Source organism: Microtus pennsylvanicus, chromosome 7 (genome assembly GCF_037038515.1).
Source record: "Microtus pennsylvanicus isolate mMicPen1 chromosome 7, mMicPen1.hap1, whole genome shotgun sequence".
NCBI classification, from domain to species: domain Eukaryota; kingdom Metazoa; phylum Chordata; class Mammalia; order Rodentia; family Cricetidae; genus Microtus; species Microtus pennsylvanicus.
The window spans coordinates 83,053,140-83,068,674 of NC_134585.1; the positions used below are offsets into that span (position 1 = coordinate 83,053,140).

Sequence of the window (15,535 nt, forward strand, 5' to 3'; positions counted from 1 at the left end):
GTGATTCATTAGGGTTCACAACTATAGCTCTATGTTTAATGTTCATTTTCTTGAAATCCAGTGAAAGGCATCCTATAAATTCATCTTTCCCCAAAAGCCAGACTGTAAACTAGAACTAGACCCTAATCACGTTCCTTGTGAAATGTTTTAAATCCTACAGCAAAGGGAGGGAGAAGATGTACCATAATCCACTTACACACCCTTGGTTCGTGGAAATGATTGAGTAGATTGCCATGTAAGTACAATACAGACGAATTGACAATTTCCATTTAAAAAGAGACAAACAATTCAAGGAACGTTTTCTAGTGAAACATTTAAACTGTCAGAGTAAAGTGTTAAGATAGCTACTACACAATCAATTTTCCAACAGACAGGGAGGAAAGACAACCTTACCTGAGAACTGAGAACACTCTGGCCATTTTGCCTATTGCTCGGATCTTGTTCCTGATGACCTCCTTCCGGGCTGCGGCCGTGGCTCCTGTATTTGAAAACAGAATTCAGCAGTTAGTTACTTTTTATCTTTCCACAATTACTCTGCATCTGTACCAGGGTAACGGTTAGACTACACATGATCAGTTTTGCTTTGTTTGGTTTTGCTTTCCTTTTGCTATCTCTGAACTGAGTTCGGATAACTGAACTTTAGATCACTGATGCCATGATGCGATCCTCAAGATGGACAAAGAGGAACTTGTGGCAAGTTTACAGGGGTGGAGCCCATGTGAGCAGAGACTGGTTAGGTTCTACACCGTCTTAGTGTTTAAGTTTCTCATCTCTTCTGCAGTAGAAGATGGTGAGTTAGTGTTTTTTTTATTCTTGATCTCCAAGCTGTAAGATTACTTTAGGAAACTACTGGGGTCTCAAAAATTCTCCCTAAAACTGAACAGACCCTTGCAGACTCCATGATCTCTGAATAACCATTTGTGTTATTTACTGGTCATAAACACTTCTTTCAACACTACCCATTCTTTCAGTACAAGTTCTGCAGAGAAGTGTGGAAAACTGCGTTGAGTTTGTCAAAGGACAAAGGTACACATGGTAACAAAAATGTCTGCACGGTCCTAGTGTGGGAGAGATGACTTACTGGTTAAGGGCACTTGCAGAGGGCCTGGGTTTGGTTCCCAGAACCCACATGTTGATTCACAAACATCTGTAACTCCATATTCAGGGGAGCTGATGCCCTCTTCTGGCCTCTGTAGGTACCAGATACACATATGGTGCACACACACACATGCACATACATATACATATATGCAGGCAAACACTCACACATAAAATAATATAATAATTATAAGCGATACGTGGCTGTGCTTTACAATTTTCATCTGAATGTTAAAAATCAGTCTATATGAGCAACTGCCAATGCAAGCATTGTCTTAAAAATACTGTATGATCTTTAACAAATCTATTTTATTTGTTAATTCTCAAAATGTACAAAACACAGAAAAACACTTTTCTTGTTAAGATTTGTGTGTGCATGTGTGTGTGCTACTGGGGATCGAATATAGGCGACAGTGAATGCTATGCACTGAGACACATCCCCAAACCCTCTTAATTAAAACAAAATAGGCAAAGTTATCTGTGATGGTTAATACTGTCAACTTGACTAACTAAGCAAGGAGATGAGCAAAGCACACTCTCTGATGTTATCTGTGACAAAATGTCCAGGATAATATGGGTGACGTCATCTTTTAAGCTTGGAGTGTGGAGAAAATAGAAAAAAAAGTGAGAAAGGCAGTTAATGTTGGCATTCCATCTCGCTGTTTCCCTGAGTTGTTCTACCCACCCTGCCCCTTCTGCCACCACCAACCAAAATGCCTGACACTCTGAGCCCAAACTGTCTTTCAGTTGTCTGAAACCACGAGGCCAAATTCTGTCCCGTATGTTGTCTGAAACCACGAGGCCAAATTCTGTCCCGTATGTTGTCTGAAACCACGAGGTCAAATTCTGTCCCGTATATTGTCTGAAACCAAGAGGCCAAGCTACCCCTCAAGTAGTTGTTTTCTCACAAATTTTTTCACATGAGTTTAGAGGAAGTCAAAAACAGCAATTTTTAAAAATTCTATTGTGTCATACACATATATATTTACAAATTTTGCACACACAAACTCAAATTCTCCCCAAGCTCTGGTAAGATCAGAAGCATTCTTAATTTTAAAGAACAATTTGGGCCCCTAAGGTTGCTGACACCAGGATATGTACATGGCATGTGTAATGTAGTTTTCTCTCTAATCCATGATAAGAACAAGTTTTTGAAGGAAATTCTTCTGTTTGTAAACATAACTTGGAATCGTTTTCCCTGTTTATTAAGAGTGAAGCAATTGCCCACTACCCTAACATTGCTGCATAAGAGAAAACCGTGACAGCATGGACAATTCTGAACTGGCTAGAGATCTCCCCGCCCTTTTAAATTTTCTAAGTGGGAACAGAACAAACAGTCTTCCATGTGATTAATCTTCAGAGGTGATGTTTGTGCATATTCACATCACAGACACACGGTATCCCCAGGAGATGGGTACCAGCCAGTGGCACAATGCCACCATCCCTCTGACATCAGAGCAGCCCACGTTTTTGTCCGTATCTTTCTCTCTTGGGGCGACCACACCATGGTAACTACTCCCCTACGTTAATTGGCAGGGCATGCTATTTCCAGCTATTCTGCCTGTAACTGGATGGAGTGGGTTCAGACGCAAGCTGGGAAAAAACCTCTCCAGTGAGACCTGCGGTAATTCAGAGCCATGCGACTCCATTCACTAAGAATCCCTTGAGCTATTGTCTACCTGCTTGAACAACAGGGAAGAAAACACAGTGTCACTTCTGCCTCAAGTCTTACTCTGAGATTCTAATAGCATTTGTAAATTCAGACTTTTCTGCACATGAAATGTTGTTCCAGACGTCAAGTAAGAGACTGAACTCACTGTGTTTAGATTATAGGTGATTAATGACTGAGACTACTGAAGGACCTCCCTCTTTCTCTCCCTCTCTCCCTCCCTCCCTCCCTCTCTCCCTCCCTCCCTCCCTCTCTCCCTCCCTTCCTCCCTCCCTCCCTCCCTCCCTCTCTCCCTCCCTCCCTCTCTCCCTCTTTCTCTCCCTCCCTCCCTCCTTCCACGACTCTCTTCCTTCCTTCTTAACTCCTAAGTGGGATGGAAGTGGACTCTGTAGTTGAGCTCTCTACTGGCTTTAGGAATTCTTCACTTTAGTTCTGACTGCGGTCTAATAGCTATTCTCTCTTTGTTTCGTATTTCCTACCCGCTCCTGACCAGTCATCTCAGAGGTCATGATGTGCTGGGCAAGGTAAAAGCCTGGCCCTTTCCGGCATACGATCCGGCCAGATCGTGAAACCAATCCACTGACACACAGAAGGGAAAGTGAGCGCACTCCAACACAGGTGACTATATTTAGAAATACAAACAAGAAAAGCAGGGGGCAGAGGTCAGGAGTCTAGAACCAAAACCGCACATCTTGAAGAGGAATGAGAACGGTCAAACAAAAAAATCAAACCAGCGGGAAATACAGAAGAATGATCTCACAGAAAAATCTCCAACAAAGGACTTGTAAAAACCAAAACCAGAGCCACGGAAAGTAAGACTCTACGTAGGAAATGGAGGGAAATAAATTATGTGGAGACATGCTTCTCAGCTCACTGAGGGCTGACCGGGAAAAGGCGGCTCAATGCTAAGCTTCAGCTGTGAAGTGAGCATTCTGGCGACCACAATCAACGTGCTACTGCTTACATTTTCAGACCTAATGAATTCTTGTATACAATGTAATAATATTCCATCACATCCACAGTCATATCTCTCAACAAATGGTGACTATCGAGTTTTCCTAAAGAAAAGTTCTCTTTTGAGAGTCTTTAAGAATGCAATTAGAAAGGTTATCGACCCTTTCATAAAACTAAAACATTTACTCCAAAATTCAAATAAGTTTACCATAAACTCCAAGAGGAGACAGTAAAACTACACTGATCCCCTCTGCTCTCAAAACATGCTATGATTTCCTGGCTCAGCATGGCCTCAAGCTGTAATCCAGGCTGGTCTAAAGCTCACGGCAATCCTCCTGTCTCAATTTCAAAGGTTCTGTGACTGCAAGTCATCATATTTGTCAAGGTAAGATTTTTTTTTTTTCTCCCGGGAATAACCTTCAATGTTTTTTAATTACTCAAAGTCTCAAACTCATATCATGCAATCATAACTTCAGAAAATTTAAAATACCCAAACAGACTTGCTGACATGAATGACACGGGTTCTTATTAAACGCGATGGAATAAGCCATGGTGGAGAGTTACCATGAGCATGCCCTTAGACTTAGCACTGCACACCTCGTTTGTCAGAACTGCCGGAGATCATCAGGTCCTTTGGAAAACGCACATCCCATTACAAGTTTTCTCCATCCATAATGCCTGTGGCAGTGAAGTGAGCAAAATAAACGTGCGCTCCAGACTTTGCTTTACATATACAGACAAATATGATATCATATTGACTCTTCTTGGTACAACCCTGCCTCAGTTGCGGTAAGGTGCCATGGTAAGGGAGATATATAAAACACCTTTTACAGAAACACTCTGGTATTTTTCACTGTAAAGAATGTAATCTCTTATTTTAATTCAGAAACCTCAAACTGAAAGGTATTATTATTCCATATGCTAAGAAAAAGAGTAATTTGAAAGTAAAATTTAACTTCATTTCCATTCTAACTTTTTTATTGTTTCTTTTTTCAACTTTGAAGTTCTGATATTCTTCTGTGCCTGAAGCACCATTCTATTACTTCTGGAATCAAGCAACCTCACCCTCTGTCTTCCTCACGTTGGGGAGGCTAATATACAGATGAAGAAAATCTAAATCTGTATCCTCCCTGCCCTTTGTGGTACAACCTCTCCCCACCTGCTCCTGCCCCCTTCACTTCCCAGGAAAGGGACGTGAGCCAATTGGCTGAGTGAGTGCCACCACCTCATACAGGGTGGATTTTAGCCTGGAAGGCTGCTGCAAACAGCACTCCAGGGGTGCGGGGAAGGGCTGGAAGGAAGAGGTTCTAACCACACTGAGAACCTGCCATGCAGGAGGTGCTGGCCTTCTGGCTCAGTTCACAGTTAGCATGGAGGAGCTTCTGCTACCTCTATTAAGTCCGGGTAAACTGAGTCAAAGGTACATTTGGGAAGAAATGCTGGCTTTGAGAGAGGAGTGAGAGAACAGGTTTACAAGTCATGGTACCTATGTCCCATTGTTCTTCATATATGACATGGGGATGTATGAGCTAAGTGAAAAAAAAAACAGTGACTGATGTTTTCCCCTGGCACTGCGTTTCTCTACCCGCTACTCTTAATACACAGCAGAATGTGGAGCTGAGAAGACGCTGTCTTCAAAGTGAAATCAAAGAGAGCCTAAGTAGGTTAAACGCAGTCTTAGAGCTGTACGACGAGAAGTTTGCCAGCTATGGGGAAACTTTATAGTTCTCATTGTAAAGAGGAGGAGAAATCAGCCTCTAAATGCTTTTATTATAGGGCTGGAGAGTTAGCTCAGTGATTAAGAGCACATATTGCACTTAGACAGGCCTAGAGTTCGGTTCCCAACACCCATACTGGGCAGCTCATACCTTCCTATAACTACAGCTGCAGGAGTTATAGGAATGTCCTCTATTGGTCTCTCTTGGTACCTACACACACACACACACACACACACACACACACACACACACACACACACACACACTGGGCAGCTCATACCTTCCTATAACTCCAGGTGCAGGGTAATCAATGGCCTCTAATGGTCTCTCTTGGTACCTGCACACACACACACACACGTACACACACACATACACACACACACACACACACACACATACACACACACTCACATTTTAAAATATAATAAGGTTAGATAGTTTTAATTTAATTTTTAATGGAAAAGCTAGGAGAACATCTCCACTGCTTCCTTCATTCTACTGGCCTTAAATCTTTTCTATTATTTAGGGTTCCTTCACTAAAAGATCTTGAAATAATTCAAATGTGTCCATAATATGTGCATTGAAAAATGTCATACAGAACATGGACTCAAACACCACAAACTTCTTTAAAGGGTGACCATGTTTTATAGCTTATTATTTACTGGTAGACTTCACATTTCTTAAATCTTTAATTCATATTCAAAGACGACATATATATTTACTTCTTATCATTTTTCTAGGTTTGTTAAATTCAACAAATTCATCATGTTGGAAAACTACAATTTCTGAAAATATTATTCTATCACAGATCACTGCCAGTCTGTTCGTAACCAGAAATTGGAGATTCTTTGAGATTTTACTTTTGCCAAAGAGTGACAACTGAATGTGAATAAGGCTACTTACGGGGTGACACATAAGGAGTTAAAATGTGAAGTATCTCAATTCTACATTAAAGTAAAAATAGCTTGATTTTATCTACAATTAATATTTCTGAAATATAGGATACAATGAGAAAGAGAATATGACACCAGATGCATGCAAAAGCCTGACAGAACCGCTCTTTACAGTTTATCACAGATGGTGATGGCATTTATGTATATGTGGATGCCTCATTTGGGAGAATACATGCTCCAAATTTGTGATAAGCCTTCACTAAGCCTTGCCTTCCTTGTCTTTCCATTCTTGACCCAGCTTAAGAGCAGTCAACGAGAGCTGCTGCGCTAGAAAGGACTGCCATGCTTTCTAGAAGTGACGTCAACATCCCCGTTTCAGCACATTTTCCTAGAAAACTGTGACCCAGGACCCTGGGCTTTGGAAGGGAACCACAGTGCTGTGCAACTATCTTTCTTCTGTTGGAAGTGCTTCAATGCCGCAGCCCTTAAGTACTACCACCCATTGACACCCATTCTCCCCTCCAAGGTTAAAGAGTTATGAAAACCATAATGCTATAAACATAATCACTTTAAAATGACATGGCTATATCACTGTTGCCAGTGGCATATTTTATGGTAGCAATTTAATTACCACTGTCATACATTTAAAGAAAAATCCATGAACGAGATCTTCATAGGTATTTATGCACCTTATTCCTTTCAATCTTTAAAATTGCATTTCCATTCAATTTACTTAATTTTTAGTGCATTATAGACTGTGTGTGTGTGTGTTTTAAAGGTCTTAAATTTTCTGAGACAGTAGGTCCTTAATGTTCAAAAATTCTTTCAGAGTATCTGTCACAACTATAATTACTTCATAATTCAGCCAAAGAGCACAAACACATGATGTTTATTAATGTTAAATATGCATCGAAATACATTTTATAGGAACTGATCTCTGAATGACAGGGCCAGGAAGGCAGTGACCTTGTTTTGAGTCAAGAGACTTCTTTAATCTTCCCAGTGACTGGGTCCAGGGAGACCACAGTCGTGGAGAATGGAAAAAGGCAATTGAGAAAGAGTCTGGCTGCCTTCAGGCCAGAACTATGGCTGATTGCTTTTTGGACTGAGGATGTGAAGATGGGGGTCCCTTTAAAGTCTCCTAAAATGTCTTTGGTGATGCAGCAGACCTCATAACCCAGCCTGCAGACTGTTTTAGCGACAACTAGCTAACTCTCTGTTTCGGAAGCGACTGCTATTGGAAGTTCTCTCCTGAAAAGACATAGTTCGCCATCTGTACTGCAACCATCCAGGCAGGGTCAGTGCTTGCTGAACCAATTCTTAACAGACAGCTAGGTTCTCCCAGGAATAGACTGGGTTTCTCCTTTGTATTTAAACTCTATTGTATGACCTCCACAGCTAGAGCCCACTGCCTATCTTTAAGCCACCTGCTCTGTACCTTTCCGTAAGTTCTGGGACTTATTGGAAATATTGTGAGGTGACAGGTGACAGTGGTGTGATACTTGGCATAAAGCTACTCTAATATCTCCTTCTGAAAGCCCCAGAATATGTTCTAAAATATAAATAAAAAAAAACTACAAAAACCCTCTAGTGTATAAGAGCTTTTAAGGAAGGACAGGTGACGAGACCCTTCCTGTCCACCTGTCTGACCACAAAACATAAGTGAATTCCTTGCATAGGAAGCCCTAAAGAGGACCTAAGTGCCTGAACGACAGCTGGTCATTTCCTACTTAGTGAAAAGAACTTCATTTACAAACGCTAATTTGATTCTGCAATTCTGCATGTCTCTGTTTACTGAGATGGTGTTTTCAATCAGTGTAGCGACTACTGCACAGAATCAAAGAAATAGACCATGCTTGCTATTTTCACTAGGGCGAAAATTCAAGATTTTAGAGAGCTTCTATAAAATTTTTAAGGAATGGCCACATAACCCATGCATGCCTTACCAAGGACATTTAAGTTCCTCTGTTTATCAACAGAGAAATGGAGAGCCAGCCCAGATCTGCTTGGGGCAACCCCTTTGTCAATACAAACAAATCAAAACCAAACCAGCATCAATTTCTTAAACCACTAACAGAAGATCAAAACCAAATGTCAAGTTAACAAGTAGGCTTATTTTCTAAGAATGAAACACTTAGCATGGCTAGGCATCTCTCAGGGAACCAGGGCTATAGGTGAAGAGGCAATGGCTTTAATAGTCCTTTAGTATGAGCCTGATTAGGCATGCATGCTGCCCTGGTAAGTCTTTATTATCATCTGACACAAACTTGGAAGACATAGTTTCAACTGAAGGACGGTTCAGGTCAAACTGTCCTGTAGACATGTCTTTGAGGAACTGCCGTTGGTGTTTACTGACATGGGAAGGCCCAGCCCCAGTGTGGCAGTGCTATTCCTAGGTGTGTTGTCCTGAGTTGAGTAAGAAAGTTGGTAAGGGGGGGAAAGAGGGAGGGAAGGAGGAAAGGGAGGCGAAGGGAAGGGAGAGGAGAGTTCCAGTAAACAGCTTTTCTCTGGTTCCTGCCTCCAGGTTTCTATCTTGAATTCTGGCCCTGACCTCCTTCAGTGGTGGGTTGTGTAAGCCAAATAAACCATTTCCTGTTCAAGTTGCTATTGGTCACAGCGTTTGTCTGTCAGAGCAAGAGGATAGCAAATTCAAGCCCGTGCGGAGCACTATGAGAAAGCATATGGCCTAGAACACATTTCAACATCCGAGGGATTGATACATGTAGTATTAAGATTTCTCCTCTGAATGCTCACTATTTGTATGTGGAGAGTGGGCAAACAGTAAAGTGCTAGGTTTCTCACATACATTACAGTGTAGATAGAAAGTTGAGGGTCGTATGACAACATACATGTCCTACGTAGGGGCGAGGAAATGCAGCTTCACCGCTGTCCAGTGAACGATCCAGGCACAGTGGCATGCGCTGAGCTTATCTGAAACAAGCCTATTTCAACATTTGCAGGCTCACAGCACAGGCCAGGAGTCCGGTCAGGAAAGAGAACATGTGTGCAGGAAGGCTTTGCTTGCCCCCCACTCTCCCTCAAAAAACCAGCAGGGAAAATGAGCACTGGGTTTGAGCTGTTGTCAGTGCACAGCAGCGACTCAGAGAGTCCTAAGGCCGGCACCGCAAACGTTCGGGAGCGCTGTGCTGGAGCCAGTGACCCGACTGTGAAACTTCAGATGATCCGGTAACTGACTCAGCCATTCCTTTAAGTGAACTGGCATGAGCGAGAGCCAGAGCAGCACAGGGGTAAAGATCGTGTGCCCGAGAATAAACGACCTGGCTGGAGCCTTGCTTCAACGCTGACCACGTTTCTATTCTGGGTGACTCAGGCAGCCTCACTGTGCCTCTTCTCATGATCTATACGCTAGTGTTCTACAAGCCCTGCTCGCGCCATCCATGGAACACTCAGAACTATTACATGGAAGTGGTTCTGCTCCTTTCCATTTGAAGGGGACACATACAAAGAAGTTATTTGCTCAAAGCCACCAGCTGCAAAGACACAATGCGGCTGGCGTTCTGTATAGTAGCATGCTGTTGGTTTACTTCAGAGGTCTGTGAGGGAATTAAATAAGCAGCATGTCCATACAGCCAGCCTCCAGCAAGCAAGGATGCAGGTAGAGAACAACCTGCCGTGGCACTCAGCTCGGAGCCTTGGTGAATGGGAAGGGCTCAAATGGGTTAACTAACTGTAAGGAAGAAAACGCTTGAGCTCTGTTCTTTCAACCCTGGCATCTTCTTTGTGTAATAAGTCTGATCATGTGATCCTGGCGACTATCAGGCAGCGCTGAGATGGAGCCTGGTCTGTGTTTTGAAGCCAACCAGACTCAAGGATGGACTCCAGATTGAGGGAACCAGAAGAGAATGACAGGAGTCCAGTAAGTCCCCAGAACAAGGTGGACCACACCAAAACATGCACTGCCCAAACACAAGCAAGATTTCTAATTCCAGAGTTTGGAAAAAATGGGAGGCCAGCTTCTCCTGAGCTAAAGATGAAAGAACAAAATGGAGTTCTCATAAGAAAGCACAATCTCACAGAAAAATAAAACTATGCAATTCAGAGTATTTATATAATTTTTAAAGTATAGGCATTAAATGTGTATTAGAAATCAAATACATTCTCTGAGGGGAATGTTTCATTTACTCTGGACTCATGACAACAGCTACAACCTCCGCAGTTATTCATCCAGTTACAGAATATATAAAGGCAAATACATAATGCAATATTAAAGTTGAGATATTCCATACTTCATTTAATTTTATTTGTTTCCAATGACTGCCTTCTTTTTTTTTCTTTTTTTGGTTCTGTCATAATTACAGCAACCTATCTGCTTCTTTTTGCTTTTGACATTATAATATAACATTTCTTCCTTCCTTTTGCTCCCTTCAAACCCTTCCTCAGAGCCCTTCTCGCGCTATAGTCTGGTGTCTGATTGTCAAAGTTACTGTCTTGAGATTTCATTTTCTGGTCAGAATTGTGACTCCCATCCCATCTGCAGCATTGTAGGAAAACACCTTCTACCATCTGTGTCCAGCCTGCTCCCTCACCCTCTCATTGACCTTCTTTTGTCCAGGTTCCTCCAGAAGTATCAGTTTTAAGGACCAGCCCTCACTGTAAGTGTGTGTATAAGCAATTCTGGAGACCAAGTTCACTCACAATGGATTCGCCATTAAGAGTCTGTCATCAGAAAGGGTAAGATGGAGCGGGGAACAGGAGGAGGGGAGGGAGGAGGAACTGTGATTGGTATGTAAAATAAAAAAAATAAACTTTTAAGTAATAATTAAAAAAAAAGAATCTGTAATCAGCCCAGATATAAAGGCTTATTTTTCCGAAGCCTGGTGGGCACGTTGAGTCACGTGTGCCAGTTTTACTCAAACACGGACATGAGAGAAGCCATCCTCCTCAAACTGACTCGTTTTCCCCTCAGTGCCTAGGTCTGCACCACAGTTAGCTTTCATTCCCACTGCTTCTAAACCTCAATTCTGCGAATTCAACAGAACTGAGAACAGTCGGAAATGCTTAGAAGTTCTTTGGAACAGTGTCCTTTAGATTGTACTCTGACCTTTGTTCAGATCTAACCACTTCAACCGAGATAATTTCCCACGTTCCTAAATGACACCCTTGTCCATCCTTTATTTACGTCCATGCGTGATTTCAGGCCTGAGAACGGGGCCGCTGTTAAGCTAACTTGTTTTCAGGTTACGCTTGAGTGTAGCCAGGAGAACCACACAGCCACCCTGGGGAGCTCATTGTGCTTCTCTATCTGTTTTATATTTCTACATAAAGATTTGGTATATTGTGGGAGAAAATACCTGGTGCCTATACACACAAAGCCATGTGCCTCCCAGCATTGAAAAATAAATACAATAAACAATTAACAACTATTTCCTGTTCCCCCTTAAACCATCAATTATGCAGGGTATACAATTTTCCTCCCTATATTGCACACCAAAATGCTGTATTCAAAAACGGTTGGCTTGGAAACAATACTCTGAGGCACGAGAACACTTCTGAGTGGGCAGTTCTTCAGCAAGAAGCAGAGGACTCATCAAGAGTGGAATTCTCATGCTTAAATGATTCACCCCTTTAGATTTTTAAAGTAAAAAAATTTACATTTAGATACTGTCAATACGTGCTGAAAATGATCCCTTGCCTCTGGTGGTAAAACCTGCATACTTAGAGTCCCCACGTACTTTTCCATGAGCGTGACGTGTGTCAAAAGGGTGTCATGGGTGGTAGCTTAAGTATCTGTCATGGGACTAAGTACAATTCTTGTAGAAATGCATACAGCTAAACCCTTAAACCCTTTCAGGGCTACCCCAGGGGCCACCAAGATGCCACAGTAGGCTTTACAAATCCTAGCTTTACACTTTGCAAAGTTCCGTGTTTGACATTTTAAAGCAAGATGAGATAAGTAGGGAGTCACTGTGGGATCTGTGATATTCCATATAAAGGATTGCCTGGTAATTCAAAGGCAGAACATTTTGCACACAGTTGAATGGTTTCACAGAAGCCTGGGGAAATCTGGTCAGCTCACATGGTTGACGACTTGCTTGTGGTTAGCATTTGGATAGGAAGACATGTGGATAAGGACAGGGGTTCTCCCATGTGGCTTTCTCCTTAGCTGAAGGCAGAGACAGAAATTCTAATGTAATATTGTCTTTCCAGGGCAGCCTGGAACTTCACTTGGCTTCTAATATGTTCCTTTCATTATTCTCCCTTTCTGTTCCTACGCTACAGAATCTCAGTTTCACCTCCAGAACATTTTCTTGTTAGTGAGGCTTATCAAATATCACAGTCTCAAACATAATTTGTATTTAAGGAAAAAAAGTGATCTCAGAGTCTATGACTTCAAGACCTAAAAGCAAAATCCCAAATGAACAAACGCGCCTCACTCACAAATCTGTCGCTAGCTTCTGGTGCTCGCTGCCATCCTAGCTCTCTCCACTGAGGTAATAAACCAAACAGAAGCCGTGGGGCTAAAAATCTCTCATTTCTGGGAGTCTTGCCCCCTCCTCAGGATCATTTATGACTCCATATTTAAAATGAATCTTCTTCAGAAATGAGGATTGACTACCAAATGAGAGTCACCAACTTGGGTTTGTTTCTTGTCTGAAATGTCTGGGTGAAAAAGAAGCCTAAATTGAAAGCAGACTCGTTTTATCATCCAAAATCAGAAGTGGGAAGGAAAAGGAACACAGTACATATGAAATAGGGTCTTAGAAGACACTCCTTGGCAGCAGTTTTCCAACCTTTTCATGATAATGGCAGACAGTTTGTATTCGGCATTCAACACTGAAGCAAACAAACAAAAACAAATAGGAAACAATACAAAAAAACCTGTAAGCCAACTTGAACAGAAGTCCTTTTAAAACATACTCCATGTAAGGCAGAAATTATGCGAGAGAATTATGGTGTGACCAGAGAACCTTCTGTGTGTTCTCATGTACCTAAGGTTTTTCACACAATGAAATGCTTCTATCTTCTTAGAGACGATGATGTTGAAACAGGTACATGGAAACCATCTCCTGTATTATCTTTTTGTGCCTTAGGAACAAGGTCTCAACACGTGGCCCAGGCTGGCCTTGAACTCACAGTCCTGCTTCAGTTTCTCAAGGGCTGCATTAACGTTTTTGAACAATGTTTATAAAGTACTTTCTGTTTTATTTGACAACAAAAAGTATGTCTATGTTTTCCCTCATTTTCCTTCATTCTCTCTCTTCCTCCTTTTCTTCTCCTTTCTTTCTAATCATGCTGATTCTAAGGAAGAGATTTGGAGCATGGTAATCTGAGATCTTGGGCATCTCAAGTTCCCGAGAACAAGGCAGATGCACGGTCTAGTCTGCCTTCAGGATGTTGCGTTACTAGCTATATATTTTTTTAGACTTTACATCGACAGATTTTTCTTTATTTCCTATGTTTCAATAAGGATAGTAATCCGAAGGATGTCTTCAAGACAAAAGACAGTAACAACAGCCCAATAAAATGTCTAGTAATCTTAAAACAAATCATGCTTAATTTTTTTTTTTTTGGTGTTCGAAATAATAAAATGAATGGAAGTGTTTACTATGCACCAGCAGCAACTAAAATGACAGGGTGACACTTCTAAGTGTCAGTGGCTGTCACTCAGCATCGTCATCACTGACTTTTAAAGGGGAGGTGACAGATCTGGAAGGCAGTGTGGGGAATCCCTCCTTGCTGAAGGCCTTGCGGACACTTAGAAGTCAACCTAATATGACAGAAACATGAGCTGTAAGCTCCTATTATTACCCCTGACTTTTTAGTTGCCACTGGATATGGGGCAGAAGATTGAGAAGGGCTCGATGAATCACTCATCATGCGGCAGCCCCCACCTAAAATAAGAAGCGGTTGAAGGAAGTGCTTTAATTGAGCCCTTTGATGTCTGCAGCAATCACATGAGGAGCCTGGAAGGAGCCCAGGACCACCTCTCAATGACAGGCAGGTTTCAAATATGGAAAGAAGGGAGCAACAGAAGTGCAATCTTCCCCTACAGATGGGGATGCTGTAAATAAAAAACAAACAAAAAAACTCAAATATATGCTGCTATATCCCAAACAGATCCAAACAGCTCCAGGGTGTTTTACAAAACTGTTCTTTGAGTATTGCAGAAATCCATTCATTTCAGAGCCATGATAAAATAAATGGCTACGAGTCACCTTGTTTGGCCCGTCTAAAATGGTCAGTACTCAGAGTTGAACATACTTGCCATTAGAACCTTTATCTCTGTGTATTTCCACCCTCAGTGAGGACATTTCTGAGAACTGAGCTAACACTTCAGTCATACTTATAGCCATAAAATGAGAGGGTAATGTTCGCTAGTATTTGTTTCCGACTCGGGATCCTAAGCCCCTTAACTTTCTAACAGGACAGACAGACCCTGAAACTGCCGAGCACTTAAGGAAGAGCTGCTGCTCTTAGACTGGTGTCCTCATCTATTTTGTGTCTGAACTTCTAAACTTAACGTTCTGTTCTCACCTGACACACAGAGAAAGCAAGTCACAAAGGAACACCTGAGCATCCTCCCGAAGCAATCAGCTTCTTATCAATCCAAAATTGATGATCAGAGGGCACCTTCCCCTGTGGAAGCTAATTTTCCTCCTTTAGTTCTCCCGAAATCCTTCTTTGCAGGAACGCTATGTCTATGGGAGTGTGCAAATGCGTGTGCACATATGTGCATGCATGCCACTGATCACACGAAAGCCAGTGCTCATTTTCCCTTGCTCTCTCTCCATGTTTATACTGTCTCTCACCGACCCTGAAGCTTAGTTGTCCACAAATCTAGAATGAACAGCCAATGTGCTTCAGTGATCTGCCTGCATTTCTCTAGGCCCCTCCATTCCCCCCAGCTCTGGCACTGCAGGTATACATCACCATTTTTGGCTTTTGAGTGGGTGCTGGGATCAACGAAGCTGTCTTCCCCAGCCCCAAGGTACTTCTGGGAAATCTGACCGCTGTGCTTGGAGGGAAACTAGGTTCTTCACTCCCGCCATGTGCTCTGGAAGCTGATCAGTCAGGGTGAATCTTCCCCAAGTGCTACCCCCAGCTCTCCTTTCTCTTCTCGTAGTCACAACCACAAAAGAAACTAAGGGAGTCTTTCTCCGTACTCTGACCAAGGGAAAGAAATAGTGATTTGGTAAAAGGAGGAGACTGAACACTACTTGCTAAGCAAGGATTGATGCGTC

The 15,535-nt window shown here is 42.2% G+C and overlaps 1 protein-coding gene across 2 annotated transcripts in view; it reads right to left on the reverse strand.

Annotated features, from left to right (window-relative positions):
- Positions 1 to 15,535, reverse strand: part of Ppp3ca (protein phosphatase 3 catalytic subunit alpha) — a 277,448-nt gene that overhangs the window by 12,283 nt on the left and 249,630 nt on the right. For both annotated transcript variants that reach the window (XM_075981271.1, XM_075981272.1), the window contains exon 11: positions 394 to 478. In XM_075981271.1, coding sequence (XP_075837386.1) covers positions 394 to 478 — 85 coding nt within the window. The remainder of the gene's footprint in view (positions 1 to 393; positions 479 to 15,535) is intronic.